The sequence below is a fragment of the Aspergillus piperis genome (genome assembly GCF_003184755.1).
Source record: "Aspergillus piperis CBS 112811 unplaced genomic scaffold BO85scaffold_2, whole genome shotgun sequence".
In the NCBI taxonomy this organism is placed as follows: domain Eukaryota; kingdom Fungi; phylum Ascomycota; class Eurotiomycetes; order Eurotiales; family Aspergillaceae; genus Aspergillus; species Aspergillus piperis.
The window spans coordinates 779419-805093 of NW_020291592.1; the positions used below are offsets into that span (position 1 = coordinate 779419).

Below are 25675 nucleotides of genomic sequence, written 5' to 3' on the forward strand. Positions count from 1 at the left end.
CATTCGCTTGGTGTGCGAGCATCATAGCTATGGCGCACTGTATGTCGACTGTCACGCCGGTCAGCCTTCGACGCTGCTTCTCACCAGGGCATTAATACGCCATACCTTTTGTTTCGGTTTGGCATACATTGCTTCTCTGCTCCTCACTCCTTCACTTAATTATCTTAAGCTGGCATGATGGAATGATACGTGAGGTGGCGTCTGCAATCACACGCTCGTCATATTACAATATGCTTGACGCGGGAAAAAAAAATGGTAAACGCCACTACCGGTTCGCTCACAACTTGCTTGACTGAATTGCCTTTCGAGACCTGGCCTCTGCAGGCCCGCAGTATGAAACGCGGCAAAATCAGCCACTCTAATCTTCCATTCCAACAATTGACGGAATGTGGCCATGCCAAGTCACTCATGCATAAACTATGCTGGCCAGTCCGGCCTCACGGAGCTCTTCGATCACCAATCGTCGTCCAGACATGAAGCATGTCTTCAGATCCAGTCCCTGCTTTGTTATCTGCATGCGTGTGCGTTAACAATGCTTTGCTTTGCCTTCGATTCTTCCCAATACACATTGTTTGCCTCTTACATTTGAGTACAGTGGAATTAGATGCCGCATGCCCGAAGGCTGAAATGTGTCGTTCTCGAAGGTCTATCATGTTTTCGACTGCTCAAAGGTTGCATGCAGCGCCACTTCAGTGGCGTTAACATCGAGCGTCATGACAGGGGGCATGTTTGCTTGACGGCTCTTGATCGCCACTGTCAGTTCCCAATTCATACCGAGTTGGTGCACGATAGAGTTGACGGGATGGACAACTTCAACCCGTGTGGCAAAACATCATGCAAAAAATGCCAGGTTCAACTGACTGCAGCTTCTAGACTGGCCTAACAAAAGCAAGCCCAGGAGGTACTCACTTACGATATCAGCGTACACGTACCCTCCTCCCCCCTCTGCTACAGCGCGTGAACTGAAATATCTAAAGAATAGCCTACCAACCGAACCATCCAAAAGCATTCAAATGAGTCCAGTCCTCATACAGACATCACATTAGACAATAACAGAAGATTCTAGCCAGAGAATAATGCATCATAACCAGCTTCAGTCTTCCAATACGAGGCATAACATACCAGGATCCCGCCAGCCCAGCAAATTAGTATAGTAGTCTGCTCCCAAATAAACAGAAGCAATAATCACATCCTCCTATATTCAACCCTATTCAATAACCCACACAACAAAACCAAACCTAAGCCTTCTTCATACGATATGAACATAGCATAAATCACATGACAGACAGATAACATAGATAGGTATCTACCCAAAACAGCCTAGCTTCCAAAACCAAACCGCAACCCAGCGGGAAATACGTACATCCAGACCCGACCCCGCGCTCATTCAGAGGGCGGTCGACAGCGGCGGCGGGAGGGGCCTACCTAATACCGCGCGAACGAGATTTTGTGTCCAGATATATCGAATCCATAATATCTTGAATCTCTACCCCTCATACCTCTATACGTCTATTTTTATATCCCTGGATATATTACAATGGCCGAAGTCGCCCAATCGGCTCCTGCTGAATCGCAGGCTAAGCATGTTGTTTACTGTGGAGGTAAGTCGTCTCTCTTCTTTGGTCTCTGCTATCGCTTTGGTAGTGATGTTTTCAAGAGAGAATATCTAATAGCTAACTGAATCTTCTACTATGGATAGTTTGCACATTGCCTCCGGAGGTACGCATACATAGACACACCCCATGCATTCGAACCCAAGCTTCCCGTCTTCATCTTCGAGAATAACCCCCCCCCCCTCCCCCTCTCTCCCCCACCTCTGCTCGTTCCAGCATTATATTATCTATACCACCCAAAAGGTCGTGTGGGGCAGCCAGCTAACATTAATTTCGAAATCGATTAGTACTGTGAATTCGGCGGCACGGCCAAGAAATGCGAGGACTGGTTGAAGGAAGCCCATCCGGACATGTACCAGTCGTTATATTCTGAGGGTTCGTTAATTTTTTTCTACTCCCCCCTTCGCCCACCTCCCGGGTCTTTGAGATCAGTCGCTAACTTGCGACCTATTTGTGCTATGCAGAAGCCCTCAACTCCAACCTCGCTACATTGTCGGTATCGGCTCGGGAGCGCGCAGCTAAGGATGCGGCGAAGAAGGAGGCCAAGGCTGCTGCGGCTGAGGCGCGCGATGCTGAGCGGAAGGCGGCGTCCAAGGTACAGATTAAGCGGGTTGAGCGGAACAAGCGGAAACATGTGACCGTTATCACGGGCTTGGATATATATGGGTTGGAGAATAAGAAGATCGCCAAGGACCTGGGCAAGAAGTTTGCTACTGGCTCTTCGATGACTAGGTCTGCGGGTGGTACTGAGGAGATTACCGTGCAGGGTGATGTGAGTGAGGATGTTAAGGAATGGCTGCTCGAGGTGTACGGGAAGGAGATCCCGGAGGCCAATATCGAGCTCATCGAGGATAAGAAGAAGAAGAAGGCGGCCGAAGCGCCCTGAGGTGTAGTTGACGGGCCTATGAATGCATAATGTACAAAAATGCTATGCTGGGGGGACACTATGGGTATCATGACATTATTTATGGTTTACATATTAGACCAACGGAGATATGACAGTCTCGAGGCTGGCCTTGAAAGTTGTCCTGAGTCTCGGAAATAGAAAGATCCAGCGCGCTCATAGCTCATCAAATATTGTCAGTGGGTCTGGATGAGTAGTCCTGACATTAGTATCATCTCTAGTAGCCGTGGCTACGACGGGAACTGATCCCCCAGAGGGACGAGTATGATGACGAGAAGGGAGATTCCGCAGAGATCGCGGCCATGCTTCCCTCGGGCTATCTGAGACTGCTTCATGGCCATTCTCTGGTGGTAGAGCATGCGACGAGTTTGTTAGAAACAATGCTTGCGAAGGTAATCCAGAAGGGTCTGGACTCGTCGTAGTCGGCCAATTTTGTATCGCAACAGCGAGAAGAACTGCGAGCACGCCAGCTACCACCACAGTCCAGAAGATCCGAAGGCGCCGATTAACTCGTGACTGCCATTCTAGTTCTTTCTTGTCCCAACGATCAATTTCATGGCGCATTGCCTCGAGTCGACTGTTAAGCCCCTCGGCCCTCTGTCGCCCCGTCTTCATGCGATCTTCCAATGTCTTAATCCTCTCTAATTGGGGTTGAAACTCTTTCAATTCCCCCATCTGTTTCCGGATTTCCTTATCCAAGCCCGATGTCTCCCGCTGGAAGTCGTCAAAAAGGGCAGAAGTAGAACTAGAAAGCTCCTGGAATGATGCGATGGTCGAATTCAATGCGGCAATCTTCTCCAGAAGGTTGTAGTACGTATAATCCAGTCTACGGGTGATATCCGTTGCAAGGGTCCCGATCATTGACAGGGCAGACCGTAAATATCTATCATCAAACCAGTCAAAACCATCCCATATGCGAACGGACAACAATCGACTTACTCCTCCCCTTGTTTTCTCTTACTCTTTACTTGCTCCAGGTCTTCCATCGAACGTATCTCTTGACGCCTGATGGGACCAAGTTTGTTGCTCGGGTCAATGACATCAAGTAAACTGCCCTTTCGGCTCCCACTACCCAAGGCTGCGGTGGAATCCGAGCTCCAGCGCGACCAGGTTGTCTCCTGCGTTATGGGTCTAAGCAAACCATCGTCGGTATCGTTATCCTTTTCCTTGCTACCAGACCATGTTGGCAGAAGACCTCGAGAACCAGCGGACGAGGCGAGGTTGTTCATTCTTCGGGGAAACCGAAAGTCGCCGGATTTACTGTGCTTGTGCTTGTGCTTCGAACGGGATTTAGACTTAACGCGATCTGGACGGGGAGCGTCGAAGGTTAGAAGTTGGTGGTGATGCTTCTCGCCAGTCAGACCGGGAGGTTGAGATACTTCGCGACCATGGTGATTCTGGCCGAGTTGAAGACTTCCGCTATAGTCGCTGGTGGCACTGGAGGGCTGCAAGCTGGGTGGTGGTGGTGCTGGTTTCTGGCTTCCGGCGGCTCCAGAGCCATGGGCCGGTGGGTAAGACGCGGACAGCTGTTTGGACGGTTGGGAAACCATGGCGGGCAGGAAGGATCCAGGTCAAGTGAACCCTCTCCACTTTCCTTAGCACGCCCTGACCCGGATAACACTGCTCAACGCGTTGGTCAACCTGGGCGGTCGGTTTCTGAAGATGTTTTTCCATCGGTCGTACGACTCGCTAGCAGAGGTGAAACACAACGTGGTTGAACGTGATGCCAAGCGCTGATCCATGCGCTGGCCGATCGAAGGTATCGGCCCCTGATCCCGCAAAGGATCAGCAGGACTCGGAATATATACTTACTTCCATTGGGATTTGACTACTCCGAGCATTCTGATGTATGAAAGTAAAAACAGTCTGCGCTTTTTCTTTGACGTGTAAAGTAACACAGCTTTTCTGTACATTATTGTGATGTGTTGTCATGGATAGGTCAGGAACCATGTAGATAGTTCGGTGTATCCATTGTAGTATATACTATTCTGAAAGGTTGGTTTCTAACTCCACGGTCGCCAGCGAACTCCACTTGTCATGAAACAGTAGCCATCAATCGGCCGTAATTCCCAAACCCGGCAAGAAAGGAAACATGGTGTGAAGGTGAATGATACAGAAAGTTTACGGCGTGGGGGTACATCAGCCACCACTCGAACGAGATGTAGACGGGTTAGTGATCAACAGACAAGACGAAATAAGAAACGGTAGAAAAAGAAATGAAGCTGGGAGAATAAAGAAGGGAAGAAGGACCAGAGCCGACGGCAATCAAGAGTTCAGCAACTTGTTGCGCTTTTCGCGGCGCTTCAGGCGCTCGACTCGCTTGCGGTGCATTTTCTCGGCCATCTTCTCATAACGTTCTTTCTCCTCCTTAGCGGCTCGACGATCCTTGATTCTTTGGATATGCGCCTAGGTAATTGTCAGCAAGATTAACAATCTCTTTTGTAAGACATGTCATAGGCTGGATCCCACCTGTCTCTCTGCCTCCTTTTCTTCCTTCAACTCTTTCTCGTGTTCCTTCACGGCTTCATGGTGCTTGCGTGCTTCCAGTCGCTTAGCGTAGGAGGTCATGCCCGAAGTAGGGCGGAACGGCTTCTTGGTATCATGCCAGTTTTTTCCTGCGGGTCCGAGAAGCGAAAGGCATTAGCAACAGTTATTTTCGAAGGCCAGGGAAAAAAAAAGTGGGGTAGCTAATTTCATACCATTTTTCCGCATGCCCTTAATGGGGGCAGCAGCTGAAGGTGCGGAAGACATGATCGGACCGAGAGTAGGCAGAGCCAAACGAGCCGATCGACCAAAAAGGAGGGGGGGTTGTGTTGGGATGTGAAAGAAGAGTAAAAGAAAAGAGAGATTCCAGACGGGATGATGATGGAATTCTCTTAGCTCTCCGCTGCCCTCTTTTTTTTTTCGGGGCCTCCGAGTTTTGAGGAAAAAGTTATCTTAGACCGATCAGATAACCGGATCTCGGCAGAAGTGGTGCGCCGGGCCCCGTCTGGCATGGAATTGAGGGATTTGTCGGCGAGAAGTCTGACGGATCACACTCAACTAGTTGCAGCACTCGCCGCAATCAGCCAACCGCCGCGAGGTCTACCCACCCCACCCATCGCTCATATCCCGATTTCCCCTGCCCCCTTGGCCTTTTGGGCTCGTGTTCCGTTTTACTGGCAAGCGATGTTCGCTCTCTCTTAATTTATCGCGCGTGGTTCGGGCACACCTCCAAGCAAAACCCCTCGTCGAGTCACCACACCGCCCCATCACTCTGAAAGTCTTTAAATACCCTTTAGACCGTTCTCTCCCTCGAACAGCTCGCGAAACTACAATGCTCTCTCGATAAGACTCGTCTATCCCTTTACCCCCCACTGTGTCTCTCTCCTTGCATACACCCGTCCAAGTCCTGTCGTATAACCCGAGCTCGACTGCTCATTCAACCTTTTCCCTGATGGCGGCCGCCGAACATGCGATAGCAATCAATGATGATATTTCAATGGAGTTGCCTACACTTCCGCCCAACCAGGGCCTTGAGGCCTTTAAAGATATCGTGTTTGGGTCGGTAAGTTATTAACCGTCGTGCCCAGCCCTTGTGGACGTGAACATGATACTGACGTTTGACCCCACTAGGCTGCAGGAATGGCAGGCAAAGTGATCGAGTACCCTTTTGATACAGTCAAAGTGCGGCTCCAATCTCAACCGGATCATCTTCCTCTCAGATACAAAGGCCCCTTGGATTGCTTCCGTCAATCCTTCCAAGCAGATGGCCTACGTGGGCTCTACCGGGGCATTAGCGCTCCCATGGCAGGTGCTGCCATTGAGAACAGCTGCTTGTTCTTCAGCTACCGTCTGATCCAAGATATATTGAAGGCCACTGTCTACTCCTCTGCCGATGACCTCCCTTTCTCGGCACTGGTGTTCAGCGGCGCTGCGTCAGGATCTATTACCTCCCTTGCACTTACCCCGGTTGAGCTTATCAAGTGCAAGATGCAAGTCCCCGTTACGGCGTCTGGCGGAACCCCCCCTGGTCCATTGACTCTGATAGCCACTGTCTTCCGTCAAGACGGTCTCCTTGGCTTTTGGCGCGGACAGTTGGGAACACTTATTCGCGAGACTGGTGGCGGCGCTGCATGGTTCGGTGGCTATGAGGGGGTGTCTGCACTGTTCCGCGCATACCGTGCCCCATCTGCAGAGCTCAAGGAAGATGGAACATCTTCTGATTCCATTCCTATCTACCAGAAGATGATTGCAGGTGCTGCAGCAGGCGTGAGCTACAATTTTCTCTTCTATCCTGCCGATACGATCAAATCGCGCATGCAAACAGAGGATGTTACGCGAGGAGCGTACAACGGCAAACGACAGACATTCTGGGGAGTTGCAAAAGCCTTGTGGAGACAGCAAGGACTAAGGGCTCTGTACCGAGGCTGTGGCATCACCTGCGCTCGATCTGCCCCCAGCTCCGCCTTCATCTTCACCGTCTATGAGGGACTACGGAATCATTTTGCCTAATTCTCAGCTTCCTTCTACCCCACATTCTCTTTTCTTCTCCAACTCTTGCCCTATATCTTTTTACTCTCTCGCTTCCCGACGTTCGTCGGATGCTTCTTGTTTATACACTTTCCGGTTGAGGCGCTTTCGTATGATACCTACAGTCATGTTCCGAGTTAGATTCCAACATCTTCTTTTGAGACCATCAATCTGGTATTGGTGCGAAGAAGAAAATGGAGTGTTGATCTATTTACAATATTCTTTTTGTTTACTGTCCATGATTATTTCATGCTTATGAATCTTATATATTTTCATCTTGTTTTGATGTTTTTTTTACTCTATTTCATTGTTGATATAGACGTGTGTGCGGGGATCCCGAAAAGGCAATTGGCGATTACTTTAGTGATGACATCATGGATAACATCGGGTGGGAGTCGATACACCCTTGAAACACTGGCAGCCGAGGTTACAGAAAAGCATCTAGATTAGATAAAAATTGAAGATTTAATATAGATAATTCTTGGTTATCCGTGTTATCAACATTATCGTGAGTCACACTGAGACAAGTCAATCTTTGCGATAAGAGAGGGGTTGTGGAATCATGAACAACAACCACAACGGGCGTTTCTTCCGGTGCAGATGACCTCTTCCCCGCGCAGTAACTACTACTACTACATCCATCCGTATATCTATCTACCCGCCACCTGTCAACTTCATTTGACTTTTCATTCTTGGGAATAGACCCATCCAGCCATCCAGCTAGACAAGGAGAAAACATGGTCCACGCTGCCGACCACCTCTCTGCCCAAGAGCTCGAAACGCTCTCCACCAAGGCCATCGCCGCCAAGGACACCGCATACTGTAAGTCCACCTGTCTTCCCCTAACCCAAAAGCTGCCATGGCATATATCTAGAATTAACTAATGCGACACCAACAGGTCCCTACTCAAAGTTCCGTGTTGGCGCATGCATTCTGACCGAGTCGGGTGAATTCGTCCAAGGCGCCAATGTTGAAAATGCCTCTTATCCCGTTGGAACTTGTGCGGAGCGAGTAGCGTTTGGAAATGCCATTGTAAGCTGTCAACTCTACACCTCTTTTTCTTTTTTCAATTTTATCTCCGTGTCTACTTGCTGTACCTTGCACATGTCGAAAATGAACTGAAGAAAATCACTCATGCATTTTTGCTTACTTCGTCGGACTGCTTTGCAGGTGGCCGGGCATCGCAACTTCAAAGCCATTGCTGTCGCAAGTGACATCAAACCTCCCGCTTCGCCATGCGGCATGTGTAGACAGTTGTACGTACCCTCTCTTGTCTCTCTCTGTCTCTCTATCCCCTGGCGCCTAGTTTTCCGATTTTTCGTGCTGTACCCGCAAATAGCTTGCGCGAAAAAAAGAAGGCAAGCAAACTGAAATGATTGGCTACCCGGGGAGTTCTATAATTCCCTCATCACAATAATGCGACAACAACAAGTTACGAACGTACGTACTTACTTGCTAACTAACAATGATTCGTGTCTCTCAGTATGAGCGAATTTACCACCCCCGAATTCCCCATTTTTATGTACGACGGTGAGGGTAATTATACTCTTACTACAATGGGAGAGGTAATATATCTGACCAATCCATCCATTCTGTTCTGAATCAGTGGCTGACAACTGGTTTTGCTCGTATTGCAGCTCCTGCCGAACTCGTTTGGCCCGAGTGATTTCACTCATTGAGCATTGCATCATGTCACTATGTTTGATTTGCTTAATTACCCATTGGTTGCTATTGTGGAGTAAAGCAGGGTGACTGGCATGTGTAAGCGGGTGGGTGATTCATTCTTTCTTTCCAAGTCCTGTTTGTTGTTGTTGCTGTTGCCTGTCGGCGCTACTGTGCTCGGTGCATTCGTTGGAAGTCACCGCGGGAAAGGGTGTTTGTGGTTGGTGGTTGAACTACCCAGGGTAGTTGGTCCCTGGGAGAGACAGATGATGATTATGATGCTGAGCTACGCTCTCCTTATGTTATGATTGAGCATCCAAAATGTACGGTGCTGCTCTTTTGACGCAAACGTACGCGCAGGACAAGGTAAAATAATATGCTCATATGAATCGAAGGGGCTATTCAGGCTTCCATCATATACAATCGCCTTCTAATTAGAGAGTCGTCGTAATCAGCACCTCTCATATGAGGGCAAGCAAGAATATCCAGGTTAAACTCTTACTTCTTTGAGGGGTCGATGTCTCAGTTTGTACCATGACATGCAAGCTAAACGAAGTCCCTGCACGGCTTATGGGATAAAGCTGTCTCCGTAGATTATCATGTCATGCTACGTCTAAAATGTTATGGCTCGAGTTGTTTGGGCAGTTCCCGAATTGGTATGACTTCGTAAACTCCAGAAAAAAATTGCAAGATACCCATTAGCACTGATTCTACTTCACCTCTATGGCACGCACATTATATAGGCGATTAGAATAAGAAAGATAAAGACGGGGGACGCGAAAAATGCGCACATGGAGACACATTTCAATACATGACGTTCTCATAATAAAACATAACCTCATGGACCCGACACGGTTGACGGACAGATGTCAGGAAGAGCTTATTATTACAGCTCTTCCTCTTCATCCGCTTCGAGATCTTCCACGCCAAGAAGCTCATCCTCGTCGTCAACAACACCAGTATAGTCGCCGCGCCTGGCGGCAAATGATCCGCGAGACGCATAAGGCCTTGAGTAACCCCGGTTGCGTCCTAGGCGCACATATCCACTCGCGCTTCGCCAAAGACTTGTGGCTAACAGTGGGAGCGCCTTGATGACGGCCACCGCACCCGCAATTATGGCAACCGGGACGGTGATGAGAAGAGAATCTCGCGAAAGCAGACCCTGGGAGGTACCAACATTCTCCCCGAGCCGAATCTGGCCAAACTTGCCGTCCCACCTAGTATAGCCATAATAACCGACAGCGCTTGCTACAGCAATAGGGATGACGATCGCGAAGAATAGACCAACCCCGCTAATCCCATGCTTCTTCTTGTACTCTTCCTCTCTGTTGGGGCAAGGCTTGGAAACAATATGATCCATTTCACGTCCACCCTGACACGTTGATTGAGGGAGACGCCGATATCCTGAGGGTTCCCAGTATTCATATGCATCAGGGTCTTCTCTGCATACAGCCATGGTATCAGGAGGAGCGAGTCCTTGAACAAGAGCACAGCTGCCATCACTCTGGGGCTCGTAGTTGTAGTCACTGCCTCCGAATCAGCAATTGCACCATTTACAGGTAAGAAGTAGCGCTAATGAAAACTAAGGGAAGGCGGTTGACGAAGACTACTTACCATTCAAAATCAGCCCTCGTGCAGGGGCAGTTCTCTCCGATGCTGTGAACATGAGGCTCACGCCAGTCGTTCCAACATTGAGCTGACTGTTTCTTCCGATGATACTGCTCAACATGGCCAAACAGGCAATTATCGTCCTGGAACGGATGTTTTGGTTCCCAGAGGTAATAATCATGGCTCTCAGCTTTATTCTCGTCCAACTTGCACGAAGAGGAACGGAGCCCACTGAAGTCAACGCTTACTGTTGCGAGCTTATCTCGGTAATCCGATTTAAGCTCTTTGCCCCAGAGAAGAAAACTCTTGGAAGTGTCGGATGGTACTGTGGAGATATCATCGATCTGCATCTCCACGTCTGAGAAGACAAATTCTAACCACGTGTCACCCTCGTCAAGACTGTAGTAAAGAGTTTTGGTGGGCTTCGACTCAGGCACGATTACAATCAAAGAGCCGGCATCACCAAACTCCCAGATGTACCTGCCCTTCTTGACGGACTTCCATGTGAAGCCAGCATCCCGGGTTATGAACGTATCGGCCTCGTCTTCGCCACCGAGGTGGTCACCAACATTACCGACTCCGAGCATCAAGCCGATTGCTGAACTGGACGAGAAAGTGTCCCGCTCATCCCTGCGTTCTGTATAGCCGTGAAGGTGGAGCGAACAGCCAGGAACGCCTTCTCCTTCAACAGAACACCCAAAGTCCTTGCCCTCTGCATCCTTACTTGGGGGAGAAAGCAAGGTCCATTGCCCTCCATCGTTGTGGGTAATCATTGTCCTTAACTTTTTCGGCTCCCCATTTGACAGCTTGTTCACGTTACTGACAACGTTGGCAACTGCCACGCCTTCTATGCCTTGCATCTTCTCAAAGTCAACATACCCCCGGAAATTTCGATTCACCGCACCAAGGCTGAGCACATAGGAAGTTCCGTTGCTATTACTCTTGATAATCGATCCGTACTCGGCCCCTTCCGAGTTACTTACTGTAACATGCAGGAAAACGGCGTGAGTAGAACTTTCCAGAACGGTATATGCCATTTGGACAGGGACATTGACATTGGGAGGAAATTTTGCCTCCGCAAATGTCTTACCATCGACGCTGCTGCTCGCCACCAAAGATTCGGGCTTTTCTGGATTTCTTGAAGCCACAACAATGAACTCAGACATAGTGGCATAGTTGGTGACATCTCTGAAATGAACCTTCGAGTCTGAAAACCAGTTCTCACTGGATATGAGTTGTAGTCGGTTGTTCTTGTTCTCATTCTCGAATTGCTCGCAGAATATGAGGTTCGTGCTATCTTCACGGCCTTCCCTGCTTTCGAATTCACACTTTTGAACATAGCGTTGCAGCAGCTCCCAATTGTCCCCGCGGTTTTTACTGATGTAGGCGTTGGAGTGACAATCACCAGATCCGCAATCAGCGGCCCCTGTCCAGATCAACCAGTCTTGGTACTGAGGATGGAACGTAAGGGTTGGAAGGCGTTCCTCAGTTGGAGGCGCTGGTGCATCGAAAGGCTTGAATGACTGGCCACGGTCAACAGTCCAAAAGCCTTCAGCACCGTCTGTCAAGAAGAAAGCACCATCACTGTTATATGGGTGAGGAACGATTCTGTTGATTGCTTCTCCTTTCAGTGGCTGCTTCCATGTCTTCCCATGATCATGTGATACATAGAGCGCACGTTCACTGGTGAGCATAACAATCGTCTCGTCATTACCAGAACTGCTTGACTGGCGTTCTAGATAATAGTAAGCACTGAATTGCCTTGCGTCAAAGTATTGTTTTTCCACGCTGATCTCGCCAGATGTGGGCACATTGCCTGCATCCTTGCAACGCCACTCAATATCGTGATCCAAATTCTTGCCGCCATCACGGATGCAAGTGTCACCTGGTATCAGTCTCCAACCAGATGGTCCCATGAAGGTATCATCGGGGTTTTTGCACCCTTCTGGGGGCGTTGGCAGTAAGGCCGGGATACAACTCTTTCCGTCCTCGCTGCCTTTGAACTCACATTCGAAGTCTTCTGCCGTACATTTGCATGGTTCCATAATTGGCTGCGGATCTTTGAACTCCTCATCCACGAAGCAGTCAGCATTCGCCTTCCTGCGGCGGAAGAATTGTTTGTGACCCATCAAGCAGTCTGGCTCGCCATTTTCGTCTAGTCTAGCTGGCCACTTCTCGAAGTCATCTTCTTCGCATTTCCGCTCATGCAATCCCTTGAAGTCAATGGAATAGACAATGTACCCGCTTTCCTCGTTTTGCTTGCCGACTAGTAGAAACCTTAGGCTCGTGGAGTCTGGTGTCGTAGTGACCATGGTAGGATATATTTTATGTTCAAGCTCCACCGATTCCCATTCCTTGCCATGGTCAAGAGAAAAGCTAATCTTGTTGGATTTGCCCTTATCGCTGATTGCCATAACCACAGCTCCTTGGTCGCCAAACTCGTACTTATGCGGCCCGTCAAGAGCATGACGCCAGGTCACACCAGCATCATCCGAAATATAAAGATCGCCGTCGGTGTATTTCTGAAGGTGATCACCTGTATTGCCAATTCCCATGACTAATCCTGGTGCTGGACTGGAAAAGACCCGGCCGATATTGGCGAAGGTAGTCACGGAATGTAGATGTAAATTCTTTTCACCAACCTTGAGAGGTTGGAAACTTCGCCCATCGTCGAAACTTATTCTGCTGATGACCTTTTTCGCTTGCCCGGACTCAACCTCTTTCGGGTTTTTCACCGTATTGACCAAAACTATGCCTTGAATGCCAGCAATCTTTTCGAAGTCGACGGTTCCTTCCATATCGCGATTGGTGTGTTCAATATTGCGGCTGAAGAATGTACCGTTCGAATTGGAAGTGAATAGGACACCCATGTTGCTGGATGGGCTAGTCAGGACGTCTACCTGCAGGCTATAGTTGGTGCTCTCCAACATTGTATACGCGTCCTGCTCTACCCGATGCCCATCGAATTCGGCTCGGTGCCAGGTATTCGTATCCGTTGTCACAAACAAGGCAAGCTCTTCTGTTCCCTTGGATTTGACGGCGGCCACAATGAACTTCTTGACAGCGGCTGTGCTAATAACACCGGAGACAGGCCGGCCCTCATGTAAGTTCACCTCTGTGCCTTCAATGTTACTGACGAAGTAATCATCCGAGTATACCAAGCGGTTGGCGTGTCCAAAGGGCACCTTCAACCCAGGAACGACGCATAGTGATCTGTCCTTCAACTCCTGGTTCATATTCAAATCTTCAGCGAAGTGAGGGTGCCCAACTGCCCAGGAGCACCCTGCCGCACTCTCCCGCAACAGCCTAACGGTCTTGAAATCATCAGTCGTGTAGTACGACCTCACAATGCAGAAAAACCCGGCACATTCTTCGCTTTGGTATATGACCTTACTCGAGTCCCAACCATGAAAAACAAGGGGCGAGTGCTGTAAGGCCGGCTGGTCGCCTATATCGAACGATCTCCACGTCTTGGCCTGATCCGTTGTGACCAAGTGATGTCCGTTAAAACCGAGAGCATAAGCCTTATTCTTGTCGAACGGGTGCTGTCGTATGAAAACCACTGGTTGTGCCACACTACCATCCTCGCTGCTAACCACGTCATCCCAATCCTCCCCCCCGTTGAAAGACTGCTTGAAGTCTCCATTCTTCAGACTCATAAGAACAGTTTCTGAGTCCTCGAAATAGAAGAGAGAAAAGGGTTCATGTTCAAGCTTAGTCGCCGTGACCTTCGGTTGATCGGATTTCTTCGCAGAGCTTTGCTGGGGAATAAGAGCCACCAAAAGGCAGCTCACCAGCACGAGCCATCGAAAGATCATGGCCGTGAAGTACAACACATTTGAAGGGCGTAAGAGCTGATAACCGGCAAATGTGGCCGGATGATTGCTTTGAATAGAAGATTCTGCTGAAAAGCACAGTTGATGCAAATCAAGTATATTATGTATCTTTTGTGAATAGGTAGTCTGAGGCCGAGGACGTTCCGGTTGATGAGCAAGCAGGGAATATTGTCTCGGTGATCGCTGCAGCTGCGTGGCCGCAGGGAAGCTCCCACGGTCACGTGGTCAGCATGCTTATCGCAGCACGTCTAGACCTCGGTTTCAGCCGGGCGCGCGCGCGCTTGACGTATGGAGTGGATGAACCCTGACCCAGAATTGGCCGGATCCGGGGTCTTCGAAAACGTTAATTCATTTCCTGGAACCATGCGACACTCGACCACCATTCCTACAACTATAATACAATATGAACTTACTTGGAGCCATTTAGTGGCCTTCCTAATGTCACGGTATCTAGCACCTTCTTTCTTTTGAACAAGTAATCTATTGAAACCATCATAAGGTCCTAGCTTCTAGCGGTCCTCTTCTCACTTTGTGCTAGGCAGGTCGTAGTTCCTAATTTGGGGAGCAAGGTATAGCAAAGACTGTCATCGCAGCGAGGATCTCCGAGTCTGCTGGTGCAACCAGAATTTGGCTTACTGCCATATTCCGATCATATTCGAATACCAAAGTATAACTAATAAGGTTTTTCTTATGAGATGACATTTGTGCCATAGGGAACCATAAACTGCATACAGTCCGACAATCCCTAGTGACTCAATTCTAATATATATATAAAAACCGTGATATTAGCACATGACTTTCCTGCACTTTGATTATGGGGATGTGCTTACAGTGAGTCAATAACCCACTGTCTTGGCGTATAATTTAGGTTGTTACTGGCCTGTCACCAATACTAGTTAGGGTGCAAGTTAGATCGCGCGCATCTCGTACAAGCGGGGATGTGGGATTACTGGTACAAGGAGGCTAAGCTCGTACATTAACGAGCATAACGAGCATAGATACGAAATACTTGAACCAATGTGGAGAAGCGATTGGCGGCGAGGCACAACAGTAATAGTATCTTATACTATGCTTGTTGGTATAGGCGAGCAGTACCTTGCATCATTGTAACCCAGGGAAGGGCCACAGCAGCCTTGAATCTATATAAATGAGAGGATAGCCATACTCCAATGCCAATGGTCCTCTCGAAAGGAGGCAGCAGTAGCTCACCAAGCAAACTGGATAGAACATGACATATCATAAAGCACAGTAAAAGAAGACTACAATAGATGAGCCATTAAAAAGGTAACGATATGACATACTCATTCATAACATACATTTCATCTGCAAATCCAGCCCTATTTCCATACCCTAAGCTTGCACCACACATTTTTCATTTTGTGTCGTATATTCTCATCAGCATTGCGAGTTTGTGGGTCTCCTTCTGCTGAAGATGACTCGGTAGACACCGGAGTAACCGGTGAAACGGCCTCCCAGGAGCTTGTTCGAAGATCTGGTCGTGTCAACGTCATCTTCAGTGTCATTTCGCGATTGTTTGGATCAAGCCGCTTGCCAATGCCCTTATCGCCTGAACAAGATTGTTGCGTTTTACTCGGTGAGATATGCTTGTCTGAGATGGGATGCTCCAAGAGCCGGGGCGGCTGTACGGCGTCTGATATAGTAACATTGGCCTCTGTGAAAAGGTCTGCATTCTTAGCCACAGCTGGGTATATCTTTCGCCTACTACTCTGGGGCTTTGGGCTCTGCTTTGGTACACCGGGCAGCCCTGATGTCGTGTCCTCATCCGCTGGGGCCGGAAAGCCGAACTCGATGGCTTCGTCGAAATTATGCGGGGATGCTAGGTAGAGTCGTAGTTTGAGGCGCGCTTCTGGATCCTGGTAATGCTGAGCACCCGGATCAATGCTGCAAAAGGATGATTGGAGACTATGATCGCCTTGCGCTTGGCTCGATAGCGGACGAGATTTAGATTCTCGAGTAAGAAGGTTGGTTAAGAAGGACGACGTGACGGGAGACTGGCTGGAATGTCGGTGGTTCTTGTGCGAAGCAGCAAACGATGGTTGTCGAATAAGGGTGGCAGAAGTCAAAGACAATGTCCTTCTGATGCAGGGTCTCTTCAGTTTTTGGTGTGGCATCTTCATTGGTGAGTTGACGTAGTTGGTGGGATCCTTTTCGAGGGCAAGATCAAGGTCATGCTCCTCACCAAACCACCGCAAGACATCACCAGGAAGGTTATCCATGTCGGCGTGAGATTACTCGTAGATAAAACAGTGAAAGATGAATATTGTACTCCGAAGGTGATGTTACAGCGTCTTTAACATATGAGACTGACTGATCTTTGACGTCTGAAATGGCTGAATGTCGACAAGACAGGCTTAGTGATATAGGAGGCGGTTTTGGGTTACAAAGGGTTTGGAAAGAGTATCATTTCCCACGAGAGCTTCTCTGGGATTGAATGCATGTACACATGTGCTCCGAATTTCCTTCAGAGTTATAATCTAGCCTCTATGGGCAACTAGTGTTGGTTAGGCCCGAAATGCATCTATCAAGCGAACTGAAGGGGTAAGCCCCTGAAAGCTAGAGTCAATAGTGAGGGTATCCTCGAGTCATTGCGATCTATACCGCGCAGGGAAAAGCTAAGCCATAAAAGAATAAAATAAAAAAGAAAAAGAAAAAGAAACAACAACAAAAGAATGCAGACACTATTATATATGAGCCTACACTAAGCGCTCTGCTTTGTCAAGCTTCTGATCGCGAACATCATCACGCCTCAGCTCATGTGAGGGGTTGCACTTAATGCAAGTAAGCTGATTCTTCTGGAATGGAAAGACGTCCATGTTTACACAACCAGTTCTCTGTAAGGGAATTAATGCGAAAAACGTGGTGCTATGGTTGCTGGACTTCGAGGGAAGAGTACTACCGGATGAGCCCTTTGACTTTGTACAAGTATTTGAATTATCTATCAAGGATCCTGGAGGTATAAATTGTCTCCAATAGTATCGAAATAGCGCCGAAAATAGTAGGAATCCCTTAGCAGCTCAACGGGTTCACCCTCATCATGGGCAACACTATCTACAGGGTAACTTCGGATACATGGACTAGCTCCTGCTAATCAACAAGTGGGGCACATGGGGAAAATAGTTATATGCAGGCATCATTATTATTCCGCAGTAGTGCGGGTACACACATGCACGAGTTATATACGGGAGAAATCTGTACTTAACTCTAATTACGAAGAAGCAAAGCCTAGGCTCCTCAGTTAATCATGAAGAGGGTCTATCCGGCGGAGGTAAATTAGTCAATTAATATACAAGGACAAGATTAATAGGTTGGAGCATAAAAATCTGACGCCATTTATACTATCAAGTTAATTCCCTCCTCCTTGATGGCATTATGTAGTTCATCAACTAAAGTAGATTGTCAATCCTGCCACTAGCTGACTAGCTCCCGGACTAGTAAAGGGGTAAGTCGCCGGGCATGCCCGTCCCCCTTTTCATTTTCCCTCTAAGCCGGAAAAGAAAGAGAGGGGGAACAACAGAAGACAGAGAAGGAAGGAAAAGAATATTAGTACACTACATAGACTATTAGCCCTGGTTGGAGATATACTCCGTACGGAGTCTAACACGGTCAAGTCTTCATTATCCATAGTTATTGGCTGTGTCCACACTGTTCCCTATCACAGAATATTAAGGACACTCTGCAGCGCAGCTGTGTTGGAATCTTCTCTGCGGGAAACATACGCCCTGACCTCCTGGACGCTAAGGCCTGTTTCCGTCTGGCCGGAACCCCCGAGGCTTCGGCCTGGGCTATTTCCAGTATTATTTCCAGCGCTTCCACCAGTACCACTCCCTGTACCACCACGAATTCTTTCACGTAAAGCTTCAGAGCCGATAACGAAGAGGTTGCCCACTTCCAGCAGTACGTCCAGCGTACCGCTTGGTCCTTTGACCTGTTCCTCGATGTCCCAGGACTTAAGGAGGTCTGTATATTGCGTCATATCCTTGGTAACCATAAGCCCGCCAGGCCCATTAACAACGAACCGTTTGAAATGATCCAGCAGGAGAGTGCGCGTTCCAATGGCAATTTCTGTCAGCAGTTGGCGAATATTGGAGCCACTGGGCGGCAAGGATGTCTTCACCACGTTATGCACACGAGTCAGGAATGTGCAGATTGTAGCACAGGTCTAAGATAGATTAGCATGGCCTGCCAGAGGTTGAAAGTAGACCTTATCATCATAACTCACAGGTGTTTGTAGCTTTTCCAACCAAGCCGTACTATCCCCCTCCTTGGGTCGGAAATCGTTTTTCTTTTGACCAGACAGGAGTTTGCCAGTCCATGTTAGTGTATTGTCAATGACCTTCTGCTCAAGTATGTTGATCTTCTCTTCTATGCGCATAGTGATGAGACTTGTTTTCTTCTCCATCTCCCGCCGGATGGTAATACTACCCGCCGCAAGTGGGATGAGTAAAGTATTTATGCACATAACCATCAAGTTTGCAATACCAATAGCATTCCGAATGGCTGGTAAATATGCAAAATCCGGCTCTGCTTTCCCAGACTCTTGCGATGTTGCTGCTTCCAGTGCGGCATCTAGAGACACTTCAATGAACCCTTCTCCCATTACTGAAAGAAGGAGAGTCAATAGTGCAAGCATATCCTTGGGTGTTTCACTATTAACGCTAAGCTCTAAGCCTCTGCCAACTGCTTCGGCAAGCCACTTAAGCATTCGCTTTGCAGAAGATATGCTTGGGATGCCGTCTTCTTCGGTCAGTTTAATATCAGTAGGTTTTGAGAGGTCGCTAGACTCTCTCAATCCTGCCACTTGGAGTAGCAATCTTCTTTGGGTTGGAGGAAATTCCGAAGACTCCAGACGACTCAAATATGCGTCACGAGCCGAAGAAAGCATTTCAGTCCCGGATTTGGAAAGGGATGCCATGAAAGTTGTTGCTGCCTTTTTTCTGCGTGCATGAAAAGTAGTGAACTTGAAAAGCAAGGACGTATAAAGTTCTTCCAGTGTCCTCTTCTCCCTCTCTATATATGACGATCCAACGAAATAAGGTACGAACAAGTCTTCCAACTGCTGGTCAAGGACCAAAGCCGTTTGTGAAGAGATTGGATCCGGGTGTTCTGTCAGCCCATGGCTTTTCAGATCATCAACAAGAGCACTGATGTAACTTCGAGAGCTCTGTAAGGATCGTAGAAATGCTAGTGACGAAACGCTGTTTGCCTTTTCCAAGACCATTTCTAATCTTTGCTGAATAGACTGCTGAAACACGCGTTGCAAAAACTTCCCGAGGACCTGCTCATAGTATGGAAAGGCTCGCCGGATGATGGCCGATTCCTCTTGCACTACGACCTTGACTTCATCGATCAAAGACTGAAGGCTAGGTTCCACTTTCAGAGGTTCAGCATCGGGGTCTGCGAGCATCTCCCACGTCTCTAGATCGCCCCCTACTTCTTCTGTAACTAGCTGGCTTCGATCGATGAAGAACTGGTGCTGGTTGACGAATAAAGCAATGACGCTTGCACCACCGTTGAAATCCTGAAGTACAGTTGCGCAGTCCTTCATGCCTTCGAAATTTGCCTTGCGGTAGAAGTCGTCAAATTGCTTTAATAAATCATTCTCCAAAGTTTCAGAAAACTTCTCGATGATTTCACGAGTGTTCCGTCTGGTCCCATTCCCTTTGCCATTTATGTTATCGTCTGCAGATATAACTCCAATTCCGGGGAGCCCAGCGGACCTTCCACTCGAATCGTTCCAGCTCTCGGTATCGAGTCTTTGACTTATTCGAAGCAGTTGCCGCGCGATCTGTGCCGACCGTACCTTGGCCTCACCAGTTCCGGAACGTCTTAGGTTCTCTAGAAGCGTTAGCTCGCCCCTGTTGCTCACACCATCCCAACACTCGAGCAGAAAGCGGGCATCAAGCGCCCGGCGTCTTTGGCGGTCTAATTCCTCCAATTTCTTTCCAGTCTCGACAGCCATATTTCCGGTGCCCCCGGCAAGCTCTACACCTGATAGCCCGGCACCATTGAGCGAGGTGTCGAGCTGCTGAAAAGACTCGATTGTCTGTTTTAGCTTCTTACCCAGTGTATTGAGGTTCTGGGAATGCTGTGCCTCCGCCCTGCGAACTGCCGCAGACAATTCATTTTCTCTGATCTCTAGGTCGCCGGAGATTTCACCGAGGCGCCGCTGTGCGTGCTCAAGGGTCCTGATAAGTGGCTTCGGGTCAAACGGTTGGTTTCCGGTTGTAGGCGTGATTGTAGAACGACGATTCGAAATGGCGGAGTCCGACAGCGCCTCGATAAACTCCTTGACAATGAAGTCGCGACTTGAGAAGTCCTCAAGGGTGAAGCTGGGACCTGTTGGGAACACTGATCGAGATGCAGCGTTGAGTGGGGTAATCGAGGACGCATCGTCCGGCATCTTTATAACTAAAAGCCGGGTCTATCTGCATTGATATCAGCATGGATTGTTGTGCAATCCGGACTTCACGGTGAGCGTCAACCGATGCCCTTGATTGCGCCGTGAATGCGGAGAGAAGAGCAACAAGAATTACGGGGCAGCCCAACTACGGAGTACTAGATAGGTGGTCCATTATCGGGAGGACGGGATAGATGGGTTTCTGGTCTAGCGGATTACATAACTGCATAGCTTCAATAAGCTAACTACTGAACGACGAAACAAACATTATACCACCTCACTGCTAAATTCAATTTGTTGAATGCCTTATATCTGCTCTAATTATCTGATCTTTCTTCTAACTCCCTATCCCTAGTAGTGGTATGCTAGGGTGCAGTAGGACTATTCAGCACTCTGTTATGACTATCAGTGTTACCAACGAGGAGAAGTAAGAACATATTTCGAATAAACCCGCGGGATCTAGTAGATAAACATGGTGTATTAAGCTGCACCTAGGAGTACTATTTCTTCACACAGCATCCATAGTCCGGGTCTTTCTCATCAACCAATAGTCACTAGTGCTAGAATGGCCGTTGGTACTGATATCGCAGGACTAGATATATAATTAGATCACCTTACGGATTAGACTGGCGCATCAATACTAGCACTGCAAACTTGGATGCCATGTGCATGGATACACCTATCTCTACACACCTTGTATGAATATGGAGTAGTCCGTATTCCAGCTAGTTACCGATCTTGTACGGAGGAGCACTTGGGATTTCCCAAGCTCGAATCGAATTCGGTCCTTGGGACCCACCACTAGTACCACTGCCACCCGCCGCCTGGACTCCCGAACTACTGTCTAATAATACCCATACGAATTACATCTCCTCAACATAATCAAAACATCTGGGAGTAACTCTGCGCTAGCGCTCACAGATAATAAATCATGGTTACGCAGCGTGATAGAGAATTGTTCAGGGATGATATTCGCTCTCGAGGAACGAAGCTCAATGCTGCTGAGCGCGAGAAATTGCTAAGGCCATATCTGCCAGACCCGTCTGATCTTCCACGCAGACCAACTCAGCGGCGCAAGAAGGCTCCTCGAAAGACACCAATACGGACGTTTGTCAAGTCGCAGCTGCATCTACTCACATACGCCATTGTTCACATCATCTTTGGGATTTTTTCTCGTCTCATTTTGAGCTACCATGCTGTTGTGGATCGAATCTTCGCCATCGTCTATTACCATCACCGAACACCAGAGTTAATACGAAAGGATGTGAAAGGCTTGAAGCGCTTACCCGAACATCTGAGCGTCATCTTATCCCTACGCAAAGAAGACGATGCCCTAGCAATCTTGATGGATGAAGTAGCGGAACTTTCAGCCTGGAGCGTGAGTTCTGGGATACCTGTCCTAAGTGTCTATGAGAAGACCGGTAAGTGATGGCTTCAGACCCCTAAGACCTCTACGTATACGATAAGAAAGGGGGGGGAATGGAAGGCAAGGTTGGGGCTAACAACTTATGCATCTATATAGGTATCTTGAAGTCCTGCATCCCCGTCCTTCACGAAGCTATCACGAGCAAGTTGTCATCTTACTATGGGTCTCCGGCGCAACAACCTACACTGCGGCTGTTTGCTCCCCACCACCCTATCTATGATACACAGCAAGATGTTCCGCCGTCTGACAGACACAACGCCAGTTCTCTCACAGTGCTTCTCCTGTCTGCGACTGATGGCAGGGAAACGTTTGTTGACTTGACCAAGACCCTGGCGGAGATGTCCCAAACTGGTAAATTGTCCCCAGAGGACATTACTATGGAATTGGTCGATGCAGAGATCAGTGAGATCACCACTCAGCCAACCCAACCGACAGCACCTGTCAATCAAGGCAGCACAAGAATGGGCCTCAGCCGTAATGCCTCCCTAGTGAAGCCTGAGCCTGATCTTCTCCTTGTTTTTGGTCCGTTCTTGAAGTTGGATGGATACCCGCCTTGGCATATCCGCCTCACCGAAATGTACTGCACCGGCGGTAGGAATAGTGGGATAACGAATTCCGACGAGGCTGTTGAGTACCACGGGTTCCTCAGGGGCCTCTGGCACTACGCCGGCGCTCAGATGAGGTTTGGCCGTTGATGGCAATTCCTTTACTCATGACTGTCCAAAGTGACTCTTATTATATACTGAAGTCTTATTACCATGATCTACAAATTGAAATAGAGTAAGCAGGCACTAGTCTCAGCATATCTATAAATGGATAATCGTATTATGCGTCCCCAAGAATAAGATACGTGGGGTGCGAGAATCGAATAGACATGAAATAACTGGTAATGCCCCAATGAGGTGCAGCGTTGGCTAGAGAACATACAACCAGTCTTTTGGTGTGCTTCGTCGCTGTACATCTGCCCCATCAACCATTGCCATTGTTTGTAAGTACCAGGAAGTATGGGGATGCCTCATGATATAAGTCATTATTACTTAATCTGCTAAGTAGGGTATCAAAATTTCTATCTTCTATAATTACACATTAGTGGTTCGGACAAAGTGTCTTTCGAGAAAAGCCTCAATGAGTCCGCCAGCGGATAACAGACCACTGTCTCACGTTATTCATGCAGGGTCTGTTCCAAGGCCGCATGAAGCTCTCCTAGTGTAGATGAAGAGCTTGCCATTGGGATTGGAGGCCTTGTACACATTCAAGGCATCTTATTACTTCTTTTCCCGATTCGGTGACACCTTCGACCGCACAGGCAGAGCAAACATTTCGTGCCCGCTCTGTCTGCCATTCGTCGTCGTCCGGCCTTTCTTGACAGCCGCTTGTAGGGGTCCTGAGTAACCCACTGCAGTCTACAGAGTCACAATGCCGTAAACAAATGTAGCAGCTCCTCCCACCACAAAGATCACAGTCTGCATAGGCGTCAACATATTCTCGAGTGGTCGGTCTCCGGTGGCAGATATGACATGGGCGGAGACAGGACGCAGATGCGAATAGTGTTTGTGGTTGCTGATATGGGGTCGGGGGAATTGTTCTAGGAGACACGGGCGGAGAGCTGACTCCAGAAATGCAAGTGTCTTGCGACGAATCCGACTGTAGCATGTAAGAGATACCGTCTGTGAGCGGTGGCTTATTGTAAGCAGGTGGCTGCTGGAAGACTCGTCGTTTCCTGTGGAGACATCGCTGGCGCGTGAAGACCCCTGCGCTGTCGCCTAAGCATGTTTTATTGTCTAAGCAGAATTGCGGGCTCGTATCATGAAGGGCCGATGAGGCAAGCCTAATTAATCAATGATATGAGTTAGCCACTTCCTCTGATTGCATTCAGCGATACTGGCCGCTTCATTGTTAAAATTACAAACCTGTTTGATAGAGCTGGAGTAATATCTTCCAAAGCTGTTTCTCTTTTTCGCTTTCTTATGTTTTGGGCCGTGATAGAGGCATTGCATTGGACGATTGGAAGGTGTGGCATGGGATCATAAACTGTCGTCGCTGTACAATATTCGGACTGAATTGTCGGCGGAGGAAGATAGAATGTCATGAAGCAAGAAAGGAAAGTGGCCACAACATTAAGAATAAAACATCAATCAATGCAAGCTGTTATGATGCACGAGAAGAAGAAGCCACCACAAGGTAAAGGGCGAGGGTGGCCTTCGATGAATGAAACAACAAGGACGCTTGATAATTATCTCACTCAAATCAGGTGAAACATTCCATGTGGTTCTGAAAGATCCTGGTGCGTGGCAATTGTTGCTATTTTCCACCTGAATAAACAGCCTTGTAAGTAACAATGGATTGAAGCCAGTAAGGGTAGCCTAAAGCGGACTAAAAATGGTTGGCTACTAAATTATAATACTTAGTACTTTGCAAATTCCAATTATAGCAAGACCAATCTTATTCATGCGCTCCAATTGTACTCCAAAAAGTGCTGCACACTACCCTTCGGCTAGTATGACTATCCCCGATGTGGCCGACCGAGGAGTGATTGCTGTAACAAGAAAGCCTCATCATCCAACAATTATGTACTAGAAGGGAGTCCTTCTGCGCTATGCTTTTGTGCCTAAGGAAGTAGCCGTGCGGTACAGATGAGAATATCTAACCAAGTGACAGACTACTACATAGCAATACTACTAAGTCCATATGACATGGCGGAACGGCCAAATACTGAGCACGAATCGTTCTTACATTTTCCTCACTAGAATATGTAACATTATTTGAGAGACGCTGTGTATAGCCGGTCTCGGTGGCGCAATTGGTAAGCGTGATCCCAGACAATTATCACTCCCTTGAGTAGACTACTAACACCTAGAAAAGGTTAGCGCGTACGACTGTTAATCGTGAGGTTGAGAGTTCGATCCTCTCCCGGGACGTCTTTTTTTTTTCGAAGATCTTTATGAACTCTATCTACATCCTGATGTACCCTTCTACTCCATTATATATAAATGTCTCCTTATTCTCCGCCTGAATGTAGTAGTAGATTCATGTATGTTTTTAGGAAGTGGAAGCAAAAGCAACTATCTACTTTATTTACTCTATATCAAGTTGCGTGTCTTTCAAAGCTCTAGGTGTCTGGGAACGTCTGAGATATACTACTATGCACTGAAGCGTAGTTATGAGATAGAGCGTACTCCGTAAAACAGACCTAGTCCACTCTAGCTGACTAGTATATACACAGTCCAGTTGCCCAATGCTTACTAGGTTGTTACCCCTGCAGATCTTAGCCTGCCATATCATCCTGCATGAAACATCAATTTGCAAGTGTTGAACATCGTTGTAATTCCAGGCCCTTCACGTACAAGTGAACCAATGAATCTATCAAATAATTTGAATGTTCCTCCTGTCAAATAGCCGACATTTTCCAATGACCGACCCCTCCATAATGATCGAGAAACCAGCGTACTTAATTATCTGCGTAGGATGGCAAGGAGATGCCAAGGATATTTCGGGCCCCTTTTAGATATCCGCTCGAAATTGTGACGTACTATGTCCCCTGATTGCATGTTACAGCTAAATACGAGGTCATGTAAAAATGATCATTTCGCCAAAGCTCCTTGATCGCCACCCAATTAACTTGATGGAGTAGATGACAGCAATTGGACCTTTACTCCTGGCCCCTGGCCCCCGATACGCAGATACACAAGTAGTCAA

General features: G+C 48.1%; 11 protein-coding genes and 1 non-coding gene across 12 annotated transcripts; 6 read left to right on the forward strand and 6 right to left on the reverse strand.

Annotated features, from left to right (window-relative positions):
* The first annotated feature begins 1210 nt into the window (after positions 1-1210).
* tma22 (putative RNA binding protein Tma22) lies at positions 1211-2586 on the forward strand. Its single transcript, XM_025653877.1, has 4 exons — positions 1211-1601; positions 1700-1719; positions 1901-1988; positions 2078-2586. Exons 1-4 carry the CDS (start codon positions 1538-1540, stop codon positions 2497-2499), a joined length of 594 nt encoding a protein of 197 aa, XP_025519688.1. The 5' UTR covers positions 1211-1537; the 3' UTR covers positions 2500-2586.
* Positions 2278-4176, reverse strand: BO85DRAFT_465674 (uncharacterized protein). Its single transcript, XM_025662077.1, has 2 exons — positions 3457-4176; positions 2278-3400 (listed from the first exon to the last, which is right to left on the reverse strand). Exons 1-2 carry the CDS (start codon positions 4065-4067, stop codon positions 2674-2676), a joined length of 1338 nt encoding a protein of 445 aa, XP_025519689.1. The 5' UTR covers positions 4068-4176; the 3' UTR covers positions 2278-2673.
* Positions 4177-4363: 187 nt separating this feature from the next.
* BO85DRAFT_445168 (CGR1 family protein) lies at positions 4364-5386 on the reverse strand. The gene is made up of 3 exons (XM_025659191.1): positions 5217-5386; positions 4987-5132; positions 4364-4923 (listed from the first exon to the last, which is right to left on the reverse strand). Exons 1-3 carry the CDS (start codon positions 5266-5268, stop codon positions 4783-4785), a joined length of 339 nt encoding a protein of 112 aa, XP_025519690.1. The 5' UTR covers positions 5269-5386; the 3' UTR covers positions 4364-4782.
* Positions 5387-5568: 182 nt separating this feature from the next.
* On the forward strand, positions 5569-7505 carry amcA (putative mitochondrial ornithine carrier protein AmcA/Ort1). The gene is made up of 2 exons (XM_025656724.1): positions 5569-6064; positions 6133-7505. Exons 1-2 carry the CDS (start codon positions 5954-5956, stop codon positions 7009-7011), a joined length of 990 nt encoding a protein of 329 aa, XP_025519691.1. The 5' UTR covers positions 5569-5953; the 3' UTR covers positions 7012-7505.
* On the forward strand, positions 7499-9107 carry BO85DRAFT_445170 (cytidine deaminase). The gene is made up of 5 exons (XM_025659192.1): positions 7499-7851; positions 7928-8061; positions 8200-8285; positions 8513-8594; positions 8667-9107. The coding sequence occupies exons 1-5, from the start codon at positions 7767-7769 to the stop codon at positions 8706-8708; spliced, it is 429 nt and encodes a 142-aa protein (XP_025519692.1). The 5' UTR covers positions 7499-7766; the 3' UTR covers positions 8709-9107.
* BO85DRAFT_445171 (uncharacterized protein) lies at positions 8665-9368 on the forward strand. The gene has a single exon (XM_025659193.1). The coding sequence runs from the start codon at positions 8787-8789 to the stop codon at positions 8997-8999; it is 213 nt and encodes a 70-aa protein (XP_025519693.1). The 5' UTR covers positions 8665-8786; the 3' UTR covers positions 9000-9368.
* On the reverse strand, positions 9364-14285 carry BO85DRAFT_445172 (vacuolar protein sorting/targeting protein 10). The gene is made up of 2 exons (XM_025659194.1): positions 10306-14285; positions 9364-10217 (listed from the first exon to the last, which is right to left on the reverse strand). Exons 1-2 carry the CDS (start codon positions 14115-14117, stop codon positions 9578-9580), a joined length of 4452 nt encoding a protein of 1483 aa, XP_025519694.1. The 5' UTR covers positions 14118-14285; the 3' UTR covers positions 9364-9577.
* A 694-nt stretch (positions 14286-14979) lies between these two features.
* On the reverse strand, positions 14980-16746 carry BO85DRAFT_445173 (uncharacterized protein). Its single transcript, XM_025659195.1, has one exon. The coding sequence runs from the start codon at positions 16370-16372 to the stop codon at positions 15473-15475; it is 900 nt and encodes a 299-aa protein (XP_025519695.1). The 5' UTR covers positions 16373-16746; the 3' UTR covers positions 14980-15472.
* Positions 16747-17484: 738 nt separating this feature from the next.
* BO85DRAFT_465678 (exocyst subunit SEC10) lies at positions 17485-20702 on the reverse strand. Its single transcript, XM_025662078.1, has 2 exons — positions 18376-20702; positions 17485-18315 (listed from the first exon to the last, which is right to left on the reverse strand). Exons 1-2 carry the CDS (start codon positions 20554-20556, stop codon positions 17809-17811), a joined length of 2688 nt encoding a protein of 895 aa, XP_025519696.1. The 5' UTR covers positions 20557-20702; the 3' UTR covers positions 17485-17808.
* Positions 20703-21375: 673 nt separating this feature from the next.
* Positions 21376-22816, forward strand: BO85DRAFT_388777 (ditrans,polycis-polyprenyl diphosphate synthase). Its single transcript, XM_025656725.1, has 2 exons — positions 21376-21974; positions 22076-22816. The coding sequence occupies exons 1-2, from the start codon at positions 21485-21487 to the stop codon at positions 22672-22674; spliced, it is 1089 nt and encodes a 362-aa protein (XP_025519697.1). The 5' UTR covers positions 21376-21484; the 3' UTR covers positions 22675-22816.
* Positions 22817-22991: 175 nt separating this feature from the next.
* BO85DRAFT_465680 (uncharacterized protein) lies at positions 22992-24365 on the reverse strand. The gene is made up of 2 exons (XM_025662079.1): positions 23890-24365; positions 22992-23807 (listed from the first exon to the last, which is right to left on the reverse strand). Exons 1-2 carry the CDS (start codon positions 24066-24068, stop codon positions 23183-23185), a joined length of 804 nt encoding a protein of 267 aa, XP_025519698.1. The 5' UTR covers positions 24069-24365; the 3' UTR covers positions 22992-23182.
* Positions 24366-24764: 399 nt separating this feature from the next.
* BO85DRAFT_t24 lies at positions 24765-24897 on the forward strand. Its single transcript has one exon. It is a non-coding gene; the product is annotated as a tRNA-Asp (tRNA).
* Positions 24898-25675: the final 778 nt, after the last annotated feature.

Excerpts from the sequence above, each read along its gene's own strand:
- tma22 (XM_025653877.1), top strand. The coding sequence starts at position 1,538 with ATGGCCGAAGTCGCCCAATCGGCTCCTGCTGAATCGCAGGCTAAGCAT. Across the intron at positions 1,602-1,699 it reads GCATGTTGTTTACTGTGGAG|TTTGCACATTGCCTCCGGAG; the intron begins GTAAGTCGTCTC and ends TACTATGGATAG. Across the intron at positions 1,989-2,077 it reads CCAGTCGTTATATTCTGAGG|AAGCCCTCAACTCCAACCTC; the intron begins GTTCGTTAATTT and ends TGTGCTATGCAG.
- BO85DRAFT_465674 (XM_025662077.1), bottom strand. The coding sequence starts at position 4,067 with ATGGTTTCCCAACCGTCCAAACAGCTGTCCGCGTCTTACCCACCGGCC. Across the intron at positions 3,401-3,456 it reads AAGAGAAAACAAGGGGAGGA|ATATTTACGGTCTGCCCTGT; the intron begins GTAAGTCGATTG and ends GTTTGATGATAG.
- BO85DRAFT_445168 (XM_025659191.1), bottom strand. The coding sequence starts at position 5,268 with ATGTCTTCCGCACCTTCAGCTGCTGCCCCCATTAAGGGCATGCGGAAA. Across the intron at positions 5,133-5,216 it reads TAAGGGCATGCGGAAAAATG|GAAAAAACTGGCATGATACC; the intron begins GTATGAAATTAG and ends TCGGACCCGCAG. Across the intron at positions 4,924-4,986 it reads AAAAGGAGGCAGAGAGACAG|GCGCATATCCAAAGAATCAA; the intron begins GTGGGATCCAGC and ends ACAATTACCTAG.
- amcA (XM_025656724.1), top strand. The coding sequence starts at position 5,954 with ATGGCGGCCGCCGAACATGCGATAGCAATCAATGATGATATTTCAATG. Across the intron at positions 6,065-6,132 it reads AAGATATCGTGTTTGGGTCG|GCTGCAGGAATGGCAGGCAA; the intron begins GTAAGTTATTAA and ends TGACCCCACTAG.
- BO85DRAFT_445170 (XM_025659192.1), top strand. The coding sequence starts at position 7,767 with ATGGTCCACGCTGCCGACCACCTCTCTGCCCAAGAGCTCGAAACGCTC. Across the intron at positions 8,062-8,199 it reads TAGCGTTTGGAAATGCCATT|GTGGCCGGGCATCGCAACTT; the intron begins GTAAGCTGTCAA and ends ACTGCTTTGCAG. Across the intron at positions 8,286-8,512 it reads TGCGGCATGTGTAGACAGTT|TATGAGCGAATTTACCACCC; the intron begins GTACGTACCCTC and ends CGTGTCTCTCAG.
- BO85DRAFT_445171 (XM_025659193.1), top strand. The coding sequence starts at position 8,787 with ATGTGTAAGCGGGTGGGTGATTCATTCTTTCTTTCCAAGTCCTGTTTG.
- BO85DRAFT_445172 (XM_025659194.1), bottom strand. The coding sequence starts at position 14,117 with ATGATCTTTCGATGGCTCGTGCTGGTGAGCTGCCTTTTGGTGGCTCTT. Across the intron at positions 10,218-10,305 it reads ACGAGGGCTGATTTTGAATG|TGACTACAACTACGAGCCCC; the intron begins GTAAGTAGTCTT and ends ATTCGGAGGCAG.
- BO85DRAFT_445173 (XM_025659195.1), bottom strand. The coding sequence starts at position 16,372 with ATGGATAACCTTCCTGGTGATGTCTTGCGGTGGTTTGGTGAGGAGCAT.
- BO85DRAFT_465678 (XM_025662078.1), bottom strand. The coding sequence starts at position 20,556 with ATGCCGGACGATGCGTCCTCGATTACCCCACTCAACGCTGCATCTCGA. Across the intron at positions 18,316-18,375 it reads TGGAAAAGCTACAAACACCT|ACCTGTGCTACAATCTGCAC; the intron begins GTGAGTTATGAT and ends AATCTATCTTAG.
- BO85DRAFT_388777 (XM_025656725.1), top strand. The coding sequence starts at position 21,485 with ATGGTTACGCAGCGTGATAGAGAATTGTTCAGGGATGATATTCGCTCT. Across the intron at positions 21,975-22,075 it reads AAGTGTCTATGAGAAGACCG|GTATCTTGAAGTCCTGCATC; the intron begins GTAAGTGATGGC and ends GCATCTATATAG.
- BO85DRAFT_465680 (XM_025662079.1), bottom strand. The coding sequence starts at position 24,068 with ATGACATTCTATCTTCCTCCGCCGACAATTCAGTCCGAATATTGTACA. Across the intron at positions 23,808-23,889 it reads ACTCCAGCTCTATCAAACAG|GCTTGCCTCATCGGCCCTTC; the intron begins GTTTGTAATTTT and ends TTGATTAATTAG.